Source organism: Panthera leo, chromosome B1, assembly GCF_018350215.1.
Source record: "Panthera leo isolate Ple1 chromosome B1, P.leo_Ple1_pat1.1, whole genome shotgun sequence".
NCBI classification, from domain to species: domain Eukaryota; kingdom Metazoa; phylum Chordata; class Mammalia; order Carnivora; family Felidae; genus Panthera; species Panthera leo.
In genome coordinates, this window is record NC_056682.1 from 166133723 (window position 1) to 166160605 (window position 26883).

A 26883-nucleotide genomic window follows, 5' to 3' on the forward strand; every position below is an offset into this window, starting at 1 on the left:
CAGCAGCATTTCTTTACAAGAAGCCTTCGAATAGCAACTTCCTGCCCTCAAATCCTGGCCTGGCAGCTGCCTTTATTCATTCTATTCTGAGAGTCCTTGCCCGAGTTCACAGTAGATACTGTCTCCCTAACATCTGCTCTTGTTTACCCCTAAAGACAGTCATTTGGCTTTATTTTATTGTTTTTGGTTTTACTATTCACTATGTGATTCTCACTTTAAGGGTTTTATAGATAGTATTTGTGGGAATGTCTACAACACTAAACAGTGTCCACCCATTTACTGTCCCCAAATAGATAATCCTACTCGTCCTGAGAACAAATGTCAATCTTCAGGAAATTTCTGAACCCTGCACCCCCCGAAATGATTCAGTCCCATTTAAGTGTGTCTAGCACCCTGATTTTTTACATTAAATCCTTTATTATAGTTTGTAATTGTATATAATGCCTCATCTCCTTCACTGATCATTATAACCTGCCCATGTTTATTTCAGTAAATCATCCACTGTTGGCCTTTTGCACTGGGTCTTGTGTGTGTTAGTTGCTCAGTAAATATGGTCTGAATGAATAAAGTACGGCCCAATCAAATCTACAGCTCATGCTTTTATAGTATCTATAACTGTACCCTATACCTTTCTTTTAAGTTCTAGGATCATATATCCATCCTATTCCCTAGGCATTTCTATATGACTCTACTATCTCAATCTTTACATATCTTTTTTTAAATAAAAATACAACAAACAAAGATAAAAGCTTCTAAATTGATTTTGTATATTTCCCATGCCCACATTTCCTTTTTTAAATCTCTGGCAAAACCTAATCTCACATACCAACAATTTGGAAATACCCCTTAACATCTAACCTGTCATCACATGGTGCCTATTTTCTTGTCCTTGTCATGGACTATGCCCTTGCTCAGTGTTCTCTGAGAACACTGTCTCTAATCATGTCTCCCTCCAGTCCATCCTCTACATTAGTGCTAGGGTCATTTTTCAGCTCTTCAGTGAATTGTTGAAATCTTAATGCTAATTATTGAACTCTTTCATGAATTCTTCAAGTTGGTCAGCTGATATCGTCCAAGTACATAACTTTCTCATAAGTTTGTTTCACATGTTGAGTTACTTGTTGTTTTACAGATGTCTATATTTTAGCAAGAGCGTTTGCTCAAGTTATTACTATTATTATTCATTGTGCATTACCACCATGTGCCTAGGAATACCTCTGTGTTAGAAATGAGAAACTGCAGGGACATGTGGGTGGCTCAGTTGGTTAAGCATCCGACTCTTGGTTTTGGCTTCAGTCATTATATCTCACTGATTCCTGAATTTCAGCCCCACGTGGACTCTGCTGATGGAGCAGAGCCTGCTTGGGATTCTCCTTACCTCTGTTTCTGCCCCTCCCCCACTCATGCTCTATCCCTCTCTCAAATAAACAAACAAATAAATAAATAAAAACCTTAAGAAAAAAAAAAAGAAATGAGAAACCATAGATTGTTCCCATAAAGTTACTTACTCAGGATCACATCTAATAAGTGGTACATCCAAGATTGAACACAGATCTGAAGTCCATGCTTGTGTTCTTCCTCTAGCCATTAAACCATCCCCCAATATCCATGCTGCTACACATCTCCATGACATTAGATTCCTCTTACCAAAATGCTCCCTCCTTCCTTCTGTAACTGATGAATTCCTACTTCTTTCTTAATACCCATCTGATTTTACTTAACACTGAAACTTTCTAAGTGAATCCAATTACTTCCCTCTCTTATCTTTCTGCAGTACCTGACACAAATTCATTCTATGTGACCTTAGTAAATTATACTTTTATCATAAATTTGTGTTTCTAACAGTAGGTTACATGGTCTAAGAAGATAGTAGTATTGTCACACTCATCATTTTCTCTGCTATAACCTGGAATAATAGCACATAATTTATTTGAATTAAATTTAAAAAATAAATAACTCTAATCTCTTGAGACTGATTCCATTTCTAAATCTGAGTCAGTGGTTCTACACTGGCCAAGAAAAACATATTCTCTGCAAACACATCATATATTAAATTACTTAAAACACAGACTTAGTTGGGGCACCTGGGTGGCTCAGTCGGTTAAGTGACCGACTTTAGCTCAGGTCATGATCTCACAGTGCATGGATTCGAGCCCCATGTCGGGTTCTGTGCTGACAGTTCAGAGCCTGGAGCCTGCTTCTGATTCTATGTTTCCTTCTATGTCTGCCCTTTACCAGATCCAATTCTGTCTCTCTTTCTCTCTCAAAAATAAATAAACACTAAAAAATTAAAAAAAAAGATTTAACAACATAGTATCCAAACTAACATGAAATGTGCCATTGTTTTGTGATTCACTCCATGCAATTCATAGAAAACATCACATTTCAAGTGTTTTCTTCATTTATTTGCATTTTTCAACATTCTGCCTTGTTCCAAAAGCATTTCAGGCAGTTTACCAAAAGAATGCATGCACTTAACTATTATAAAATAAAATATAAATAGAAGTAAGATATCAGGATGAAGGAAAATACAATGCAAATGTGTCCACCGTTTGGGCCAGAACATTAGCTATAGTCCATAGCTAGAGGAGTTGAGTTTTAAATTCTGAGCTTCTTGGCTGCCAAAGTAAACCATGGGGTGGGGGGCGGGAGTTACTCTTATTTGTAATCAAAAAATGGAAGCATAGATTTTCTTAGAGAAAATATTTTCCTACATTGAATTCTTTAAAACAATATCATATGGGTTTTATATTAGGGAAAGCTGGGTACTATTGAAAGTAATGTCAACATTTTCCCAATAAACTCAGTAATGAATTTCATATTGATGTCTCTTGTAGTCCCCTTCAATAAAAGCTGAAGGCATTACATTAACATACAACTCAGTGAAGGCAATTCTTCAAGGAGCTAAGCTAATATGGTCCAAGTATATAGCTTTCTCATGGCCCAATTTAATCCAAGGAAAGACTTTAGAGTACTTAGAGAAGTGGATGGACTGTATAACCTTCAAACAATCTTCTGTAAGTATCACTTTTCTCAGTCAGGATGGTTAGCAGACAGTTAACAATAGCATTATCTGACCCAGGAGCATGTTGTTGCTTTACAAGAAATGGGCTGGCTAGTAGCCACAATGACTGTAAAAAAAGCAACATGGTATATAGAAAGAGCATAGATTTGCCACTCTGGCAACCTTGGGTTTTTTCCAAAGTCTGTCTTATCTAGTGTTACATTTATGAGCGCTCCCTTTCCTTATTCTAAGGACAATATCTGCGATTCTTTCCAATTCTGCAACCATGTGATTATTATTTTTATTCATATCCCAGGTCACTATGCTAACAGATGTCTATATTTTAGCAAGAGCATTTGCTCAAGTTATTAACACGTTATTTTATCTACTACTGTAAGGAAGCTGAAAGTGGTTTGCCCCATGGTGTAAGACATTTTGATTTCTACAATCAAGAATTTTCCAGACTTGAAATTTTACATTCTAATGAAGTAATAAACTCAGAACATTCTGAATCCTACAAAACATTGTTTAAAAAATAGAAAATGTAATTAGTATGTGCTGTATTTACTTTTAATTCCACTTCAGCTACAGCATCAACAAATTCTATAGTAGCGTATTTTCCTCTTTTCCCCCCAATTAATGTGTAAAAACACATAATCTATTGATTTTGTGATTAGCCACATTTCCCCCTTCCCACTTAATGTGAGTCTCAATTACAAGCAAAACAGCTTCCACAAACATGTGGAATGGTAAAATTGTGGACTTTCAGGATAATTACATAATAGAATTATAGAACAGCCTATGGGAATCTAAATTTTATGAATCTCATAAATACTATACTCTACAAAATAACTTTATATGTTTGTATATATCATATACTTTCTAAATATATATTTTTTCTCACAGTGATCATTCTAGTACATGTCATTCATGATAAAGCAAACATTTTTTGAGCCTCTTCTGTGCCAGGAACTATGCTAGGAGCTCTGCATTGCACAGTCTGTGCTCTCAAGGAGCTTACAGTCAAGTGGAAGAAAAAAATAAGTGGAAGAAGTATACATGCCACTATAGAGACAAACACTAGGGTGTCGTGGAAGCCCATGCATGGAAAGAGTAATTATTGCAATAAGAAGTAATGTTTCAATACATGTGATTTTGAGCTGAGTTTGTATAAAATAGATCTAAATAAGGGAACAGCGTGGGTTGGTAATCAGTTCCTGGCTCAATTGTGGTATCATTCACAGGTTAGGGAATAAAGGAGAGTGTATAGAATTAGGTTGGGAGTGAAAGTAACCTGTAATCATTTCTGGATATTTTGCGTTTTAATTACCTATGGAATATGTAGATAGAGAAGTCTAATGAAACATAATGGCTGATAATTCTGGTGAGAGGTATTATGTCAGTCATCTGCATATTGGTAACAGAGCCATTCAAGAGTCACTTAAAATTAATAGAAAATAGCAGTGGATAGAAGTTAGCAGTGAATACAGCAAGGTGATATCTTCTGTAATGGCCTAGCATACTAATATTTTTTAGTACTATCAATAGTAGATCTATGAATTACAAAGAATAGTAATAGAATATATTATGTGGACTTAATCTGTATACTCTGCTTTAGCAGATCTAAGAACTGTAAGTCAGCTATCAATTCAATAGTATTTTTTCTCTAGATACATGATTTTAATTTTAAATAGATAAGAGCAACTTGCTTTACTGTATATTTGTGATAATTACTTTCAAATGGACTGAGGGGAGTTATTTTATAACTTTGTAAGACTTTGTAAGATCTACGCCAGAAAGGCTTGACTGGGCTATGGCTAAGAATTGAGAAGTTTTAGTACCATGAGAGTGCCCTGTGCTTCATTCAGTGAATTGGTAAGAAATTACAAGTGCCAACCACTGGGTTTTGACTAAACATAGTACTCAGGACTCTTGCACTTTTTCTTGCTATTGGTTCTGAAAATAATCAAGTTTCCAAGTTCCTAGAGAGCATTTTGAAGCCAAGCCATCATCTTGTCAGGTACTAAGCTTGCCTCCAAAGTTCATACTTATATTCAGAAATTGAAGCCATTCTTTGAACAATGAAGAAAAAATAAGATGAAATTTTATTCTTCGTAGTTAAGTCAATAGAAGTTACAAATACACATTAAAATTATTTTTAACACTGCTTATGATAATATCCACAGTATTGGGATGGAAAAAAAAACCCAGCAACAAACAAAAATATTCGAGGGTGATATTTGGCTGGTACATTCTGGCACAGCCCTTCTGGGTATTTACAGCCAATGTTTGTTCAGGTTGACCAGAGTATCTGTTTTGTTTTGTTAGTGCCCCTGCTTCAGAGTTTGTTAAATAATTTAGCATCACCTATGGGTTTGTATACAGTTGAAGGGTATTAAGTCAGGCAGGAAGGGTGCTGGTGAGAGTACAAAGTCTATCTGTAAACGCTTCTTGCAACAAAAGACATTTACATTTATGTTTCTTTGTCAAAATGTCTAAACCTTGCACCATAAATCCTGACCTAACTTAAATGTCCCTCTTCCAAGATACCTTTTTTGGGTTCCTCCATGCAACGTTTATGTCTTCTTTCAAAGATATAAAATGGATCTTGTAAGCCAGTAATCAAGATTTTGTAACTGAGTTATACCCATTCCTACTCTCCGCTAAGAGACTGTGCTTTTCAATGTGGTTTGAGTATTCATTTGCGCACTTAATTCTCACAGTGGTTCATTATGGCTTTGGTATAATTATCTCCCTGTTTTCAAACTAGAAGCTGAAGCAGGTAGAGGTTAAAGAATATTCTCATGGTCAGTCCAAATTCTCTATAAGTGCCATTTAAGATTACTTTAAATGATATCTGCGTATATTCGAAATAATGATAATATAAACCCCGTATGTTACATACTTTATGGTTTAAAGGGTCTTTTTAGAAGATTGACCTAGTGATATAAACTAGGAATTTAGGAAAGAGTGTACTCCCAAGTTTCAAACACCTTCTCCAAAGAGTAATATCACATAGTATGATATTTAAAGCAGAGGTTTAGAAGTCACACACATGGGAGTTTTTGTGCTTTTTCAGCCACTTAAGACAGGAGACCTGGTTATATCACGAAACCTCTTTAGCCTCTAGTTTGAAATTTGTAACATGGGGTTAAGTATTGAACTTACCTCCTACCCAGCAGTGATGTTTTTTTACAAATAATACTGTCAGTCTTAACCCTCCACCTGACACATCCTAGTATTCAGCACGTGTTACCATCTCGCTGTCAGTTACATACTTGGAAATTCCCCTGCATTTGTAACATGGGAACTTTGTGTGCCATTGCAGAAGAAAAGCTGTTTTATAGCTTTCATAGTGGTAGACCCTCAACCCCTTTCCTTTTATACTCCAGCCACATCTGGAAGAATGCCTCATCAGCTAGGGAAAGAGAGGAGGGAGAAACCTGATGTCACTAAAGGACAGGAAAACCAGGCCCGTTTTTAGATCTTCTGGGCTCCCTGAGGACCTTTCTTATCTCATTTTACCTGAACATTTTGAGAATTCTTTAAAAAAAATTTTAATGTTTATTTATGAGAGAGAGAGAGAGAGAACATGAGTAGGGAGGGGCAGAGAGAGAGGGAGACACAGAATCTGAAGCAGGCTCCAGGCTCCAACCTATCAGCACAGAACCTGATGCGCGGCTCGAACCCACGAACCACAAGACCATGACCTGAGCCGAAGTCAGACACTTAACTGAGTCACCCAGGCACCCCGAACATTTTGAGAATTCTTAATTGAAAATAATTGATATTTGAAATTCTGTTCTAGGCCACTTCGTCCTCTAAATCTGTTGATTTACACTCTTCACTATTTTGGATAATTCATAGCTGGCTCAATTTTGTTTGCATTTAGATAACTAAGAAGACATTTATGTTAGATAGAAATGCAGATAAATGTTATTTATGTTTCCAGGTTCATTAATTCAGCTGCATATTATGTGCCTACCAGGTAGAAGGCACCATGCTAAGTGTAAGTTTATAATGGTAAACAAGACAGACGTAGCACCAGCCTTTATTGAACTTAGATTCTAATGAGAAAAGAAAACGTCAATCAAATAATCACACTAGAAAGAATTTATACATTTTGAAAAATGCCACGATGGAAGTAAACTGAGTGCTGTGAAGCATGCATTTGGGCAAAAAGACTGTGCTGCATAGAGTGGCTGGGAAGGTCTTTTTGAGGACAAAGACTAAACCAAGACCAAAGTATGAGAGGGGATTGATAACAGGAAATGCAGGATGGAGAGAGGCAATTCAAGTAAGGAAGTGGCATGGCCAAAGGTACCAAACAAGGAAATATTCTGAAAACTGAAGTTATTTCCTGGGACTGGTATATAACAAAGAAAAGAAGCCATGGTAAGAGGTATCGATTTTATTCTCAGGACCTTGAGAGTGTATTTAAGGGATTTAAGCTGAGGAGTGACGTGATCCCATTTGTGTCTTGAAAAAAATCCCTGTGACTACAGTGTGTCTAATGATTGGACAAGGTCAAGCCAAGCTGGGAGAGCACAAAGCATTTAATTTGGTCCAGGCAGGAGATAATTGTGAGCCAGATTAGAGTGGGTGGGAACTGAACTGGGGATTATGAGGAGAAACAGCTTGTGGTTGAGCTAGGCAAAAAGCAGAATTTGTATTTTATCTTTGTCCTATGTTTTTAGTATTTATTTCACTGCCACCTGTATATGGTTAGTTTACCACCATATGAATAAAGCATTTGACACCAGGGAGAGAAATACTGTTATCTAGTTCAAGAAGATAAATTTCTTTGTTCAGAAATTGAGGTCATATGTTGTAGATGATCATTTCTCTTGTTAAAATGTCTCTACATTCCATTTATTCATTCACTCATTCATTCAACAAATATTTGAATAACTACTTGTAAGAGTCAAAATGTTGCATCGTTTATTGCATTTATGGTTCTGACTGTTTTCCATGTAAACAACAACAAAAAAACATGGTTCTCCAGGTAAATGGTATCATTGATTTTTACACTGGGGATTTCCTCATGGTTTTAGGACTCCTTTTATTTATTTTCCTAAATTTCATCTTTCTAATTGATAATGATGTTTTTATCAAGATGCTTTTCTGCAGAATTTGAACTGGAGTTTGGAAAATGTTAAGTGGCAGGCTCAACCCACATTCTGTTAATTCTTGTATTTTTCAATAGAAAAAAGAAAAAGCCTCTGTCATGATACAGAACAATGCTTACGCCGTGGCTGTTGCCAATTACGCCCCGAATCTTTCAAAAGACCCAGTTCTCTCCACCATCTCCAAGAGTGCAACCACACCAGAACCCAACAAGAAGCCGGAAAACAAGCCAGCAGAAGCCAAGAAAACCTTCAACAGTGTTAGCAAAATTGACAGAATGTCTAGAATAGTTTTCCCAGTTTTGTTTGGTACATTTAATTTAGTTTACTGGGCTACGTATTTAAACAGAGAACCTGTATTAGGGGTCAGTCCTTGAATCTAGACACAGGTGATCTTTGGGATGTATAGGAACATACACCTTTGTTTTGCTATGTACAGTCTGACTAATAACTGCTAATTTGTGAACCAACATGTACAGTATGTATATAGCTATATAGCTTACCAGTAGACCTCTAATGGAGACACGCATTTGCTAACTTGCGGAACCGCAGGCAGAAAGCACCCCGTGCCCAAAGAGCCATTGCCTTTTTTAAAGATTTACCCTAGGAACTCGTTCAAAGTGGATTTCACGTGATCTGATTTATTTCCTACCGTTCTAATTGTGATGAAAATGGGGATCCTATACCACACTTTATGAACTCTTTTGATTTAAGTCTTAAATAGAACTATTTTGTACTGTTGCCTAACTATAACGTAAGATAACGTTTTCATTCCAAGGGGAATTCTTCTAAATCACAGAACTCGTTGTATCTGCCACATCAGTGCCCTTCATGAGTGCTCAGAATCCCTGCTAGTGTAATTGGAAGCTTAGCACACATCAGAAGAAAAACTAGAGATCTGAAATCAGCTTTTAATTACTCTGTATAGCATCTATAGCACATATTACAGCATGACAAGCTCAAATAGTTAAGAGTCACTCCTGACAGAATGTTAATTATGCCTAGAATTTAATAACTATCAGAACGTCATGGCCATTACATTTTAGCATCAGAGTTTATTTGAAAGTAAAATTCAAATCCTACAGAGTATTATAATCATTGGAAACTACCTTAAATTAAAACAATAAAAATAAAAAAAAGACAAATGTGTCTTACTCTTTCCAGGTATGTGTTGTATTGAAATTGATCAGCTAAATTTTCTTGGTGCTGGAGACTGGAAAAAGCATCCAGTTTGGCTGCTGTGGAACAACATTCACATTGGATTAGAAAATTGTGCCAAAAACTCCCACTGATGAGAATTCATAGGTGTCACAGTATCTAGATGAGCACTTATACGATTCTCTTCTTTCCTGTTTACTGCAAATTCTGCCTTAAGGCTTCTTTTCATCAGGACTCAGAAGCCACTAATTACAAAGGAAAGGGCAGTGAATTGGCACATTTTTCTGTCTTGAAGCAGTGCTTTCAGATAAGAATTATGTAAATCTGCTTTTGTAAATTGCAACTTTAAATTTCATTGACTCAAATTTACAACAGCTTTGTATACCAGAAGAGGTTTTGGTAAGAGTTGAACATTTTTAAACAGAAACTTTAAAGCATCACCAACAGATTGTGGATTAGTTCACATGCACAAATATAAACGTGCACACACGTATACACACACACACACACACACACACACACTAATTAACTAAATTAGAATGCACACACATAGCTAAATTAGAAACCACAATTTTCAATTTTATATAATTACTAAATATTAATGGGTAAAATTCATTTTTCTTTTAATATTTAAAATATACTCTCTATGCCCCTGAAATATGTTAATAGAAGTTAACAATTGTGTCTCATGCCTAGATTTAAGATTTTTGGCAAACCCAAAATCCTTTTGACTCACATTTACATTAGCAGTTATTAGTTGACTTTTACTAATAGATACACCTTTATGATGGTGTTTTTGTAGAAACATAAGTAGTCAAATAGTGGCATTTCCTGCAGTTTTGTACAGTATTTCAGTATAGTGCATAAATAAGTATGTTCATAAAATCAATAAAAGAAGTATCTTATGGAAATAAGCAAAATCACAACAAAAATTGCTATTCCTTTGCCTCGTTTAAATTTATTTTTTTCATTTTCTTTGTTTTAGTGTGATTCTATTATGTGCTTTGCATGACTGTATTAATACCAAGGTCACAAATGCATCTTATTAACAGAATTTGCCGTGAAGACAGGCTTGACATTAAAAGTTCCCTCACAAAAGGTAATCCATAATCCTTAATAAAATAAAATTGTTAACATGAGCTAATAAATGTATTTCTTTAATTCCCTTCCAATTATAGCTTATTTGTCATCTAAATAGTTTTAACACATACACTTTATTTGTACGTTGAAATGGAAGACACCCTATTTTCCTACACACTTAAATATAACGGATCTGTAGAGTTTAGGGAAGTGTGTAAGAGTCTGAGAACATGCACCTTGCTTGGAGGCAAGCAATAAAAATGCTTTGTACGGTATACATTACTTTACACTTTAAAAACATTGTGCTTGTAAGTTCTACATTTCCCCCTTAATATCTGACTCTAAATTATAAATTTATAAATATGTACATATGTAAAAATAGTTGTAAATAGCAGTTTCTGTAAGACAACAGAAGAGACTCCTCTTTACCTTTGACAAAGGGCTGCGCCTACATCGATGACACCAGTTTCGTTAAAATTTAAGGTAGAGTGGCCAGAAAAGTTATTCTTGTTATTCTTATTTTTAGTTTGAATTGCCAAAATCTTATTTGAACCTAAGAACATCCTGACAGTTCAGATTTTCTGATGATGTGGATTGGGATTTTTGATTATTTCTCTCATGTTGGTGTATTTTTTTACACATTTCTCCAACTTTTAAAATTTATACATCAAAGGGAACTTTTGGTGTTTCTGGAGAGAGGGAGGATGCTGCATGGAAAATTATTTTAAATCATAGAACCGTAGTGTTTAAAATTATTCTGCTTTCCATAAACCATTGTAAAGATGCAAAAGAAAAGTGACACAAATTTATTAAAATAAGACCAAATTTTCAAGAATTACATTTTTAATACACTATCAGAGGTCTCTTTGGCCCACATTATGCCTATTTTATGCAGTTGTACATTGACATAAAGAGTTATGGTATGTAAAAAATGTAGATAAGTACATGTACATATATTAGAGATAAAGTCTCATTTTTGTATAGCTGCTGCTCTGATTCAGCTAATATTTATTCAACAAATTTTTTTTTACCTCGTACTGTGTGTCACACCATGATGGTGTTAATAACACTCATATTGCACCCTCAGAATTTAGATGAAAATTAAAGTGCATCTCCTTCTTCTAAAGACTGAAAATCAAAGACGAAATGGAACACGTGAATTAATTTAGCACTGAGAGTTGTTTTAATAAGTTATAAGATCATGAGTGTGCTAAGATAGTGTCTGTCTTGTTTTTTCCTCCTATTCGTGTTCCTATGTTTTAAATACAAAAACGGAACAAATATAACCGGTTAGTAATTATTTTAAACTTCAGTGATTTTTAAAATGCCAGTGTTACTGCTTAGCAATCTTCAGGGATCTCTCTCTTTCGAATTTATCTCAGGTTTGAATAAGTGATCCCCTTGAGCGAGATTTCCAATTTTTTTCTTAAATATTTCATAGTTTATCTTATAAAGGACATAGATGCTATTATTTCACTCATATATTTCTTTGGTGTGTGTATGTACATATATATATAGGTATATATATATATATGTACACACATATGTGTATGTATATATACACACATATATGTATATATATATGTATACATACGTACGTGTGTGTGTGTGTGTGTGTGTATCTCATGTGTTTATGATGTGGTTCTTTTTATAGTCCTGGCTGAGGCTAAGGGAACTGAACTCTGCCATGATATCGTAGATTGTAGAGGGACACCAAAGCTCTATGGAACCTGTTCTACTGTATTTGTCTCTACTATATTTGGCATAGCCTATCATTTCAGTGGGAGGACAAGGGAAGTAAATCAAGTCACCTTCTGCAAAATCATGTTTCTTCAGCATCAAGACTTTTTTCAAATGCTTCCTTCTTGATACCTTAGACAATACCTATGAAGCACTGAAATGTTTATTATTTAATTTGCGATCCAAGACCATATCAATAGGTTGATTAGTATTAATAACTTCACCAAACACCAAATATTAATAACTTTACCAAACATCAAACTGTATAGGTTGATCCTGTTCTTCGTCTTGTAACAGTCTTACAACCATCTGCATATTTCTGAAACAACTTCCAGGATTTTTTTTTTTTCCATATAAAAAGGTTTGGAATTTTAAGGGAATCAAGCTAACTCATTGTTACCCTGTAGTGCATTTTTCCGTGTAATTGAGGTCTCATGGGAACCGTGGGTTTCCCTCTTATTAATCCAGAGTATACAGAAGCATAACATTTAAACTGGAAAGGGCTGTGGTTATTTTTAATATCCATGCTTGGAAACCAGAGACACTTTATAAAAATCACTCAACAGTGTGGACAAGACAAATTATAATCTTTTTCTTTATTGAATTCATGCTTAAAAGATGAAATTCAGTATTTAATGAAGTTTTTAATATCCATCTTTCATAATCAACATTTGTATAAAAGATAATAATGTTTTCCATTAGTGTAAGCACTCATATTTTCATCAAATTCAGAACAAATTCAGGACCTCAAAAATAGTGAAAGAAATATCAAAGAGAAAAACTTCCTGGAAAAAATGAGTCTGTTACTAATTAAACCCAGTGAAGCATTTTCCCTTTTAACGCCCAAGAAAAGGGAGAAATTAAATATGCATAAATATATACAGAAACATTTAACAGTTATGATTCTATCATGGTAAGCACCATGATTAAAATGCTAAAATAGATGGAGTTCTTGTGAAGGCATGTGGGAATGGTAATCAAAAAATTATTCAAAATCTATCTGTTTCTTATCAGAATTTTGTATCCTCGTGTTTTTCTTGAAAATTCTTAATCATCCAACATATTTGGACCACCGTTTTCAATTTTATTTAGTTGAAGTATTCTGTATTTGTCTGTATATGTAAAGAACATTTTCTTATATACATACTAATATACCCCACTTCAAATCACTTTCTCTATGTTGCAGTTTATACATAACATCACTTAATATGTTGCCTGATGGGAAGAACAACTGATAGATGTTTCAGTTTATAGTAATCTTCCCCAAGAACCCTTAATAAGTTCTTAGCTTTGATTAGAAGAGTGTGTGTATGTGAGTTTGTGTGTGTGTGTGTGTGTGTGTGTGTGTGTGTGTGTGTGTATTTGCAGGTATGAAAGAACATTTTGAGGAATTCAGACAAATTTATAAAATTTATTTTATTAATGGGCCCAATCCCAAATGTAACTCTTATTACTAGCAATTAACTTAGTCAATAGAATAGTTTTTTCAGTAGATCCATAACAAACTTACTAATTGGAATTTAGTCTTGAGCCATACATATGGTTACATATATCCTTCCTATAAAAGTTGTCAACATTGTTCTGATGTATTTCTAGTTGCCCCAGATGATTTCACAATTCTGCTTGTAAGGTAGGAAAGAAAATCTTTGAATTCCAAGTTTCTCAATGAAGGTTTGTAAAAGCTTTCATTAAATTAAATATCTGGTTGATCGTATGCAGATGCCAAGTCCTCTATATGCATTATGGTTAGTTTCATACCTTTTTGAATTGAAATGGTTCTGAGTTCATTCTAAGCCCTTCACATAGATTACCTCATTCAGTCCTCGCAACAACCGTAAATCACTGTGTGATTCTTGAAGTTCTGGACACCAACATGCCAACCCAACACATATTTTAGACGAAGTAAAAAAAAAAGCTGTATTTTTCTTTGCTTTAATTCAAATTTATATTCATACATTTTGGGAAGCACCAATCCAATAAAAAGACCACTATCTGGTTTTCTATATGACAAAACCAAGCAAACAGCAAACACTAAACTGTACAGCAACCAAGAATCCATTTTTGTGAAACTAGTTATTAATATCAGTCACAATTTAGTTTCTAGGAATATGTTGCATTTTTATTTTTTGATCCATAGGTAATGATAATATATAAAAATGCTTAAAGTTGATTAAGAACACTATTTTGTTTTCTTCTTTATTTTCTTCTCTCTTTTTTCTTTTTCTTTTTGTTTCTTTTTTTTTTTTTTTTTTGCCAGTTTTGTTGGGGTCAGAGAGGTTTTGTTTTTGTTTACCATATCGTTGGTTTCATGACATTTAAACTCATTGGACTACAAGGATTATGTATTGACTTCATCAGTTTGTTGCAAGTTACTATTTATAGAAAGAAGTCTACAGTGGCCACAAATAAATGCCAGAATTGGGATTGTCAGTGTTGAATTAGCTCAGTTTGTGTGAAAATTTCAGTTCTTCATGCTTTGTTTTAGAAGACTTACTTTACCTATAGCATACTGTCAAATTCCAGCCTATGTTATTGAATAAATATGAGTGTCTCCAACAAAGTTTATTTGTGAGAACAAATCATATTAAGAAAGCAAAACAAAGAAGTTAGGTATAGAATTAATTTAGACATAATGGCTGATAGATTTGTTCCCATTTATTTATTTTAAAAAATTTTCCACATAGTAATTGAAGCATTTGACTGTTTTAAACTCTACATAATGTGTGAAATTTGATATATGATTAGAATGGTCTAAATGAAACTGAACTTTGAGCCCCAGTTTTTACAAATTAAACTTTACCATCCATGGATAAATCCTCGATTACTTATTGATCTTCGGTTCCTGCTCCATAATTGATTTCACATTTATTGGGATCCAAATTTTTTTCAAGATTCTTCTGAGCATATACAAATTCAGGTTTTGGTGGGCTCTAAAACGAAGAATGTGACCTTTCATGAAATATTCCCTTTGGAGTTGACATGCATGAAAACTTATGAAAGCTTCATATTTGTTGCTAAATTTGAAAAAAAAAAAAACAAATGAAATGTTTTTCCCTTGCTACACATTAATAATAAAGTTACATGCATAGGGAATGCATGATAAAGCTCCAACACCAAACTTTAATTATTCACATTAGGTGAAATTTGAAATTTTCTGGGTGACAATACACTTGTATGGTAGTTTTTCTCATTTGAGAAAATCATTTGAGAGCTAATAATATTTATAATTTGTGACCTTGTTGTAATTGGGAAAAGTCACTATTTTTCACATGTGTAAGATAATTTGACCTTTATTGAATGTCATTCAATATGCTGTGTCGTTATGCTTGCTGTTTAAAAAAAGATACTAATCAGTCCCATGCAAATTAATGCTAAACATTATCTTTTTGTACTTATTAAAATTAATTTAAATATATTTGATCTGAAAATTGTGTTTTTTGTACTCTGGTCATTCACTACATGTTTGCTTATAAGAATTGAACTTATTGTAAATGTGACTTTTTTTATATGGGGATATAACACTGATATTTTGTAATAGTGATTTTAAATGTTAGTTTCTTAAATTTCTTTTTAAAATAAAAAATTACAGGGTGACAAGGAAAGTATTAACCTACCCTGAAATTTTAGGAGGGGTTCATAAATTGCAAATGTCAATTCCTTTAACACTTTAAGAAAATGGTGCTATGGAAAACCTAAGTTCACCCAGAAAATTGACTGCCTTCTATCATAAAAAGTTCACATTTACATAAAAGTATTCAACAAAATAAATAAGATTTTCTTTTTGTTAGATAGACTCAAGTTCATCATTCTGTTTGTAAATGGGAAATATTACAGCTTTCTTATTCTTTTAATAATGCAATATTATTTAAATGAGCTCTTTTTATTATTATTGCAAGTAGCATTGATATGATATACTTTTAAAAGTCAAAAAGATATAAGAGCAAAGCAATTTTTATCAACATGGTAAGTTCTCATGCAATATTTCTCAACTCTATCCACATTTTAAAATCACTTGAAGTTAAAAAAAAAAATTGGTCCTACACTGCTTGCCTATAGCTTTTAGTTTAGTCACTATTAGTAAAGAAAAAAAAAAAAAGAACCATAAAACGAAATGAATGTTACGAGTTAATTTTTCACATCATATAGTGACTTTAAGTGACAGTTTCAAACCTTATATAACAAAGTATGCATTCTGGAAATTTAATAATTAATTAAAATCACTCTTACTCTTAATTTAAATATTTTTAAAAAGTCATTTAGACTAACATGTTTTTGCTACTATTTTCCTGAGGGGAAAGTATGCTAAATTTAAATACTGAGGTAAGTATTTACATCCTCAAATTCACATCTCCGTAAAATTATAGCCAGCAAAATGCTACATTCTTCAACAACATTCGGCTCATTTCCCCAGTACCAATAGATAGTCTCAGCGCTGTCAAATTCTTGTAGATGAAAGCATGCTATAAATGGAAGCATTTCTGTCACGTTTGCTCCGAAGAATTCAGGAAAGGAGCAACTGAAGTTTTGTAGGGCTTTCTACGGAGTTAGAAGTTTTGTCCCCCCTTTAAAATGTAAATCCAAAGAAACTGCTGAGAAAGCAGTAAGACTCAAATAATAGCCATACCTGAAGATTGTTAAACTACAACACGGAAAAACGTTTATATTCTCAGGTCTGTAGTCCATACTAACTCTTGAAGGTTTTCCAGTGCAGATAGGAAACTAGAAAAGTGCAACAACCAGAAGCAAAGAGTAAAAATAGCACTGAATCCCTCAATTGCCCCTTGAGAAAACGTTGAATGATATCCAGTGTCTTTGGTTTAAGAAATCAAGGAAATGAATATTTTTAAAAATTTTAACCTTTCGTTAGTGCACATTAAGGAGTTTAATTACTTGGTGTCCATTTACCAAACTCACTCCTGTGGAACACTTTATTCCATTAATGGTTTAAGATTTTACACCTTTCTTCCATGAATCAATAGTCTTATAGAGAATTTCTAAAGTATGTCTTAATATGTGGAATAATAAAAACATCTGAACTAATAACTGACGGGTGCGTGGGTGGCTCAGTCGGTTAAGTGACCAGCTCTTGATCTCGGCTCAGGTCGTGAACTCACAGTTCTTGAGACTGAGCCCCTGGTCAGTGCAGAGCCTGCTTGGGATTCTCTCTCTCCCGCTCTATTTCTGCCCCTCCCCCGCTCATGTGCATGCTCCTCTCATCTATCTCTCTCCCTCAAAATAAATAAAATAAACTTAAAAAAAAATAAAGTAACTGAAACATACCAGTTTTGAGTGCTTTTATACTTACTGTTTAAAAGCTAACTTTAATTCCAAACTAAAATGCACATGAAAGGTCAGATAAATGTAAAAATGAAAGCCAACCACTATGAGCACAAAAGGAACCCAGCAAAAGGATATATGAGGTCTCAGAGTAAGCATTAAGGCCCCTGAGGTGAGGGAAGGTAGAACTGGGTTTTTATGGACTTTATTGACGTGTTAGAGTAACAACTCAGTGCTTGTGTAGCTTGATTCAAATTTTTGAGTAAAATAATCTCAATTAGCTGCATCATCTAAAGTAAAGAAGATAAACACAGCCACTCTTCCCCTCTCCCAGCCTACAGAGAGAGAGGCAGTGCCCATTGAAGAGGGGTGACGCTCAGCCTACACCTCAAACATTGGCCGTTACACTCAAAGACAATTATTTTTCCTTTGGAAAACTCCAAAAAGGAAGACGCAATTTAAAAATATGTAAAAAGGGGAGACAAATAAAAATACTATTGTTCTCAATGCTCATATACATATCTTTGTACTTTCCAAACGATACAAATCAACTACTTAAGGATGATATAGTTTATATTTGAGCTGTTAATATGTGTATGTCTGCATAATGTATGTAACGTAGAAATACAACTAATTAACGTGTAGGAGAGCAGACAACACACGCAAATCATAGATTTTGTCACATACGTCTCCATTACCAAAGTCACCCATGCTTAGTCTACACTGGGATGACAAGCCGTCTACTGTATGATACTGACAACTGCCCATCTCAACACGGTCCCTCAAGAAGTATAGAGGTGATTGGTGACTCAGGTAAGTGGGTTGTGATTTAGATGTCAGGTCCTCCTAGAGGACACATATTTTTCATCACAAAAGAAATTTACTAGAAATTATATTCTGATAGAAAAAAATTTGCTGTTGTTGGAAGAGTGAAAAAGAATTATGTTTTCATCACAAAAATGTAGGAGAGAAATATTCCATAAGTGTTTTTTCCAGTTTTTTTGATTGTGGTAAATATATATAACATTACATGTACTACCTTAATCATTTTAAGTGTACAGTCAGTGGTGTTAAGTATACTTACATTGTTGTGCCATCACCATCATCCACCTCCACAACTCTTTTCATCTTGCAAAACTGAAACTCTGTATCCATTAAACAATTATTCCCCATGAGCCTCTTTCCTTTAGCCCCTGGCAACTACCACCCTACCTTTCCCCCCGCCTTTCCACTACATCCCTGCCTCTGATAACTCCCATTCTACTGTTACTATGAATTCAGGTTTTGGTTTTTTACCTCTTTTAAAATTCTTTTTTTATTTTTATTTTTTTTATTTTTTATTTTTTTAAGTTTACATCCAAATTAGGCAGCATATAGTGCAACCATGATTTCAGGAGTAGAATCCTTAGTGCCCCTTACCCATTTAGCCCATCCCCCCTCCCACAACCCCTCCCATAACCCTCAGTTTGTTCTCCATATTTATGAGTCTCTTCTCTTTTGTCCCCCTCCCTGTTTTTATATTATTTTTGTTTCCCTTCCCTTATGTTCATCTGTTTTGTCTCATATGAGTGAAGTCATATGATTTTTGTCTTTCTCTGACTGACTAATTTCACTTAGCATAATACCCTCCAGTTCCATTCATGTGGTTGCAAATGGCAAGATTTCATTCTTTTTGATTGCCGAGTAATACTCCATTGTATATATATACCACATCTTCTTTATCCATTCATCCATCGATGGACATTTGGGCTCTTTCCATACTTTGGCTATTGTTGATAGTGCTGCTATAAACATGGGGGTGCATGTGTCCCTTCAAAACAACACACCTGTATCCCTTGGATAAATGCCTAGCAGTGCAATTGCTGGGTCGTAGGGTAGTTCTATTTTTAGTTTTTTGAGGAATCTCCATACTGTTTTCTAGAGTGGCTGCACCAGCTTGCATACCCATGAATTCAGGTTTTTTAATTAAATTAATTTTTGAAGCACCTGGGTGGCTCAGTCAAACGACCAACTTCAGCTCAGGTCATGATCTCATGGTTTGTGAGTTCAAGCCCCACATCAGGCTCTGTGTGGGCAACTCAGAGCCTGGAGTCTGCTTTGCATTCTGTTTCTCCCTCTCTCTCTGCCCCTCCCACACTCACATTCTGTCTCTCTCTCTCTCAAAAATAAATAAACATTTTATAAAAATTTTAATTAAATTAACTTTTTAGATTCCATATATAAAAGGACAACATTTTTATTTTGCTCAGTAGTTTTCAGAAAGGGAGGAACTGAGGTATCAAAGTGTTTTCTATGGAGTTAGAAGTTTGGCCTTCTGTTTCCTTTCCTAAAATTTCCAGAACTAAATAGAGACTAAAGCTGAATGTCAAATGGAAATTATTCTGGCAAGAAATATTATAGAACAATTACAAACAACACATTTCAATTGCAGGAACAATGCCAAAACTAGAGGGCTAAGAGATGAGCGGAATGGAATTGGAACATGTGTTGTAAGTGGAGTCCGTATTGATGACCAAGAATGAGCTAGAAAACCTTGTTTTCATCACCCCAGAATGCATGCTGGGTAACACTAATATTACATAAAATAGGTAAGACGAAATAAAAGTTTTAAGAAGAGAATACAATGTTATTTCAATTAGTGGCAGAAAAAGAGACTAAATAATTAGTCTTAGAATTTCAGTAAAGGGAAGTAGCCATCAAGATTTGAAGACTTCGTCTTTTCTGTTTCCACACACTCAAATTTGCCATTTACCATTACTTAAATATTAAATTTTACAGTTAAAATGTGCATGGAGTACATTGCTGCTTCTTTATTCAAACATAATTACTTAGGGCACTTTTTATACCACTTGAGAAATTTTGATACAGATCTAACAGTTGCATCTAAAATTTAATATGTACTTAACTTATTTGATTAGCATATTTCAAGGTAGTACAGCACTAATTTCTGAAGGCACGATTTTACCATTTCACTTTCTACTCAGAAAAATGAAGTTTTGTTTATACAAGGTGTCACTATCAATGACTTGTTAAGCATATATCATTATTAAGCTTAGGTCTTTATAATTTCTATAATACTGAATCCCAGTTAGTACTTTAAATTTGATGGAGCTATAGCTGATATTTTAATAGCAATAGAACTGAAACACTAGATAACAATTTATAATTTTTTTGATTTGAGCACACCATCAGCCAACTTTTATAACACTTCTTAAGCTTACACTAAGTAAAATTAGGCTCCACATCATTTTTTTTGTTTGCATTTCTCAGCAATTTCACAAATAGGCATTGCATTGGAGTGGGGGAGTTCTGTTTATGTATGAAGCTCATACTATTTCCACGCCCTTCTCACTGACCTGGACTGTGCATGAAGCATAAGTCACCTTTGTGGAAAACTTATGCTAGCATGGCCCAGTGCTTATCAGTGGGCTCCTATGTTGCCCACATTTACTAATATATGTTTTCCCTATTAATCTATAATGTTCATTTTTTAATATAATTTATTGTCATATTAGCTAACATACAGTGTGTACAGTGTGCTCTTGGCCTCTGGAGCAGATTCCCATGATTCATCACTTACATATAACACCCAGGGCTCATCCCAACAAGTGGTTCCTCAACACCCATCACCCATTTTCTCCGCCCCCCTTCCCCTCCACTCCCATCAACCCTCAGTTTTTTCTCTGTATTTAAGAGTCATGGTTTGCCTCCCTCTCTGTTTGTAACTACTTTTTTTTTCCTTCCCTTCCCCCATGGTCTTCTGTTAAGTTTCTCAAATTCCACATATGAGTGAAAACATATGATACCTATATTTCTCTGATTTATTTCCCTTAGCATCATACCCTTCAGTTCCACCCACATTGTTGCAAATGGCAAGGTTTCATTCTTTTCCACTGCCAAGCAGTATTCCAGTACTCCTAGTAGTATTATTTATCCATTCATCAGTTGATGATCATTTGGGCTCTTTCTATAATTTGGCTGTTGTGAACACTGGGCTACATGTGCCCCTGTAAATCAGCACTCTTGTATCCTTTGTGTAAATTCCTAATAGTGCTATTGCTGAGTTGTAGGGTAGTTCTATTTTTAATTTTTTGAGGAAGCTCCACACTGTTTTCTAGAGTGGCTGCACCAGTTTGCATTCTCACCAACAGCGCAAGAGGGTTCCTGTTTCTCCACATCCTCTCCAACATCTGTTGTTTCCTAAGTTGTTAATTTTAGCCATTCTGACATGTGTGAAGTGGTATCTCAATGTACTTTTGATTTGTTTTTTCCCTGATGATGAACAATGTTGAGCATCTTTTCATGTGTCTGTTAACCATTTGGATATCTTCTTTGGAAAAATGTCTATTCGTGTCTTCTGCCCATTTCTTCACTGGATTGTTTTTCAGGTGTTGAGTTTGGTGAGTTCTTTATAGAGTTTGGATAATAACCCTTCATCCAATATGTCAATTGCAAATATTTTCTCCCATTCCATCGGTTGCCTTTTAGTCTTTGATTGTTTCCTTTGCTGTGCAGATGGTTTTTATCTTGATGAAGTCCTAATAGTTCATTTTTGCTTTTAATTCCCTTGCTTTCAGAGACATAAGTAAGAAGTTGCTGCATCTGAGGATGAAGAAGTTGTTGCCTGTCTTCTCTTCTAGAACTTGAACGGGTTCCTGTCTCACATTTAGGTATTTCATCCATTTTGAGTTTATTTTTGTGTATGGTGTAAGAAAGTGGTCTAGTTTCATTCTTCTGCATGTTGCTATCCAGTTTTCACAGCACCATTTGCTAAAGAGACTGTCTTTTTTCCATTGGATACTCTTTCCTGTTTTGTTGAAGATTAGTTGGCCACACACTTGTGGGTCCAGCTCTGGGTTCCTTATTCTATTCCTTTGGTCTATTTGTCTGTTTTTGCACCAATACCATACTGTTTTGATGATTACAGCTTTGTAGTCCAGGTGAAAGTCTGGTATTGTGATGTCTTCAGCTTTAGTTTTCTTTTCCAACATTATTTGGCTATCCAGGGTCTTTTGTGGTTCCATTCAAATTTTGGGATCATTTGTTCTAGCTCTGAGAAGAATTCTGGTACTATTTTGATTGGGATTGCATTGAATGTGTAGATTGCTTTGGGTAGTATCAACATTTTAACAATATTTGTTCTTTCAATCAATGAGCATGGAATGTTTCTCCATTTCTTTGTGTCTTCCTCAATTTCCTTCATAAGCTTTCTATAGTTTTCAGCATACAGATCTTTTTACTTCTTTGGTTAGGTTTATTCCTAGGCATTTTATGGTTATGGTGCAGTTTTAAATGGGGTCGATTACTTGATATCTCTTTCTGTTGCTTCATTATTGGTGTGTAGAAATACAACCAATTTCTGTATACTGACTTTCTATATCCTCTTTCTATATTCTGCGACTTTGCTGAATTCATTTATCAGTTCTGGCAGTTTTTTTGGTGGTGGCTTTCAGGTTTTCCATGTAGAGTATCATGTCATCTGCAAAAAGTGAAAGTCTGACTTCTTCTTTGCCAGTTTGGATCCTTTTATTTCATTCTGTTGTCTGATTGCTGAGTCTAGGACTTCCAGCACTATGTTAAACAACAGTGGTGAGAGTGGACATCCCTGTCATATAATATTCTTAATGGCAAGCAGTAAGGCCATCTGACATCAAAGTGTTTGATTGAAATTCAGTGAGAGTCTTTGAACCTGTGGGTTGTTTCTTTTATCAGTTCTGGAAAATTGTCATCCATTGTATCTTTAACAATCCTTCTTTCTCCTTTCTCCCAACACTTTCTGGAATATTCATTATGTTAACTCTTATAGTTGTATCCCCCATGTTCCTTAAACTTTCTACTTTTGTTTTCCATGTCTTTAATTCTATGTGCTGCATTCTGGATAGTTTGTTTTGAGCTAAGGTTAAATGACTTGCCTAAAACCACATTTTTAATATTTTGAATTTCAAATTCCCTGGTCTTGCCATTAAATTACGCAGTCATTCTGTAAGTCTCTTGGCTTGAAAGGAATTAATATGAATATAAACACCTTACATATTTAATAGTATTTCACAAAAATCATATTAGCCCATGAAGAACCTCCAGGCTGAAACTCTGTGATCTGTGACAGAGTACTAGGAAAGGTATTCAAGGAAACCAGCTCAGTTGGTTGCCCTCAGATCCTAGCCCTTAGAGTTTTGTTTGTTTCTCTTTCTGCATGTAGTTTCAGGCATGGGTAACTAAATGTCATCATTTCAAAACGATGCTTTGTCTATTGTTTTTCCTACGCTCTATTGCAGACTTCAGTTCTTTGTATATACTAAATATTCAATAAACGTGAACAGATTTCCTGACTGAGTAATTCTCTAAAAAGAAATTCTGGTGATTGACTTAGCCAGATTTTACTTGAAATCTCAAAGGGGAGTGACTTTATCTTAATGATGCGGAAACATTCGATCTTTCATCATTGTCTGTGATAGCTGTGCCTTCTATTATTCAATTGAATAACAAAGTAGACTCATGTTATTAAAGAGATAAATGTCTAGAAAACATCTTCAGATTGCATACATCAGGATGCAGCTGGGGCCATCGTGTTAGTATTTGCTGTTAAAAAAGCCACTTCATTTGTAATTAACAGCTCATAGAAAAACTGCAAGTATCTCCATAAACACTGAAATATGAATTACTTAAAAATTCAGTGCCTGGAGGGGACAATTACTCAAAGCAGTAAAATCGAAATGATTCTGATTTTAGGTTTGAAGGAGTCAGAACTATTGGATATAATTTTAGAAAAAAAACTATAGGAACATGAAGTATATTCTTATAAGAGCTCTGTCATAGTTTGTAGGGCATTAAAGATATATACCTCATTAAAAAATAAATACTTTTATAGAGTAAACCTATGGCACTATATTAATCATACCTCACTTGCCAAAAATAGTCTACCGAGGTATTTTAAGCAGGAACTAACTTATTACAGAGTTTTAAAAATAGCCCATGGGATTGTTAGGAAGGCTAATAAAACAGAACTTGGGATGACTTTTCAGAAAAATTTATAATATCTACACTGGAGGACTGGGCCAAGAAGGCTGTTATCTGTTCTATGATTAAGAAATCACTGATCCGAATCCACATACACTACAGCCACAGTCAAGAAAACCCCTAACCAGAAAGCTAATATGATATTGCTTGGTCCAGATCCACCTTGTGCTTCCGGTTTTTAGCAACTAAATTCTTACTCTGTGTTCTGCCTCTTAACATCTATCATGTTAGTGAAAAGAGATGCACAGTCTTCATCTTGCATAATTCTCCCAAATCTCAGAGAATTGCTTCTGATTGGTCATACATACATCATCCAGAACTTGGGTTATATAATATTTAATAGCTGTCAAACTCCCAAAATGTACGAAGTCACTCTACCATCAGTTTGCCATGTTAACCACAGTTTGCCCATTTGCCTATTCTATTTCGACTAGTACCCTTCCCATACTTAAAATTAGAAAATAAAATAAAATAAAAATAACAATAAGCTTATCTGAAACATAATGAAACCATCACCGAAAGCAAAAAATATATTCAACAATGCTCCAAAAGGAAAAAAAAAATATTCTAGAAGCCTTTGAATTTTTCTTTGGAACCTGTTTAATTTCAATCCTTCATTTGTACAGTCATAATTCTGTGTTGATATTCGTAATTATATTAAACCATCTCCACAACTATAGGCTATGTGAAATATGGACCAAAGTGGGAGAGAAACAAAAAGAAAGCTATAAGAGTAGGGCAAGAGAAATTACGAATAAATACTTCTGTTCGTTGTTTTTTTTTCCAACTGATGATGAAATATGCTTCATAATTGTAACTTCCCTCCTCTTCTGGCCATTTCATGTTTATTTTGTCCTCAGCCACATTGGAAGCACTGTCATCCTGTGCTTCTCTCAACTTATATAGGTCCCAGCTGGAGATCTCTGACAATTGCAAATAACACTTTTTTCCCCAAGGGTATCCCTTGTGCTCCAGGAGTACATTTTTGCATGGAAACTAGGCACAAACTTTCTTTTCCCCTTAAAACATGGTAAATTGTACTTTAGAGACCTTCAAGTATTTAAGGAAACATTGCCTGCCAGTAGATCATTTAGACTTCAGACTGCAGAACTCTTTCCAAAATGAGGTTATCCTTGATTATTCAAAGGGGCTTCCTGGAGAGATAACTGACTCATTATTTATATGCATCCTGAGGGCAGTTTATCCCTATAATTGGAGTCATCCAATTAGAAAAGGTAGTAGGACATTTGTTTCCTGACTTTATCTGAAGTGATCAATGACACCACCTTGACCCATAAAGACATTCAGCTCACCCTCAACTCACTGGCTGGGGTTATTAGGGATGATAGAATAGTCCTAAGACTTCCTTCTTGAGGGCCAGGGCAGAGTCTGTGATTGTTAATGCATTCTTTTCTACATGGATTAATGTGTCAGGACAAGTGGAAAGGTTTATATGAAAGCTTATAGAGAAGATTTCCTGGTTTCCTAAAATAAGCCCTGATGATTTATGGGATTTTCTCAGCTGGTTGGGTTTGAGAACCCGGGAGACCACCGTTGTGGTCAATACTGCAGGTTTGCTTCATCCTGTTTCTTAAAGTTGCCTTGATAATAGGCTTAGTTAAATGCTATATGAGATAAAGTGAACAGATATAATCCAAGCCTCTATCAGTCTGACTTATCAGAGGAATCACTAAGGTGGCATATACCCATGGAAAAATTCACCAGAAGCCAAGGCAGTATACAAGTCAGAGGGAGATCTTTTTGAAACAATTCTCTATGAGTCTTTCATGTTTCTGCACATATGTAAAGGCACTGGCTGCCTTTGTTTCAATGATCTTTTCAAACATGTTTGTATAGTAAACAGCCCTAGAAGATAAAGACAGTAGCAAAGTCAAGTTGTTTTCGGTGCAGTATGATAAAGGTAATGTCTCTCTCTGGGGCACAAGTCAGGCTTATTTTCCATACAAAAAAAACCCACAAAAACGTAGTTTCCCTGAACTGGAAGATCTTCTCTTACAATATAACCCATTGTGTGTGTGCAGGTGCCTCCTGAATTTCTTCTTGTTGCTCTGTAAGAAATGGGCTCAGGAAATGGATGCCAACTTGACGTTATGCTGGCTACTGTTATTGCTTTGAGTATAGAACTGATTTTTGTCTCTGACCCAGGAATCTCATATCTTCTGCCAGTATTCAGAAAATTGTGGCTAGTTCACTTGTGAACAAGACTTCCCAGTTCTTGACAAAAACAACCACCACAGCAATAATAGTAACAACAATGATAACAATACTTAAAAAAATAATAACAAAACCACTCCTGCCAGACATCTTTTTAGGCACTTTAAATATATGATTTTATTTATCTTTCTAACAAAGCCACCAGTTTGTACTATTATACAGATGAGGAAATTGAGGCAGGTAATTTAAATTAAATAACTTGGCAAAGATCTCACTACAACTCAGAATTCGAGCAACTTCTTTACC

The 26883-nt window shown here is 34.9% G+C and overlaps 1 protein-coding gene across 2 annotated transcripts in view; it reads left to right on the plus strand.

Moving 5' to 3' along the window:
- Positions 1–10403, plus strand: part of GABRA2 (gamma-aminobutyric acid type A receptor subunit alpha2) — a 121982-nt gene extending 111579 nt beyond the window's left edge. The window contains exons 10-11 of one of the 2 annotated variants that reach the window (XM_042934036.1): positions 2838–3017; positions 8211–10403. In XM_042934036.1, coding sequence (XP_042789970.1) covers positions 2838–3017; positions 8211–8507 — 477 coding nt within the window. In that variant the 3' untranslated portion in view covers positions 8508–10403. The remainder of the gene's footprint in view (positions 1–2837; positions 3018–8210) is intronic. The other variant, XM_042934035.1, reaches the window with a different exon arrangement.
- The last annotated feature ends 16480 nt before the right edge of the window (positions 10404–26883 follow it).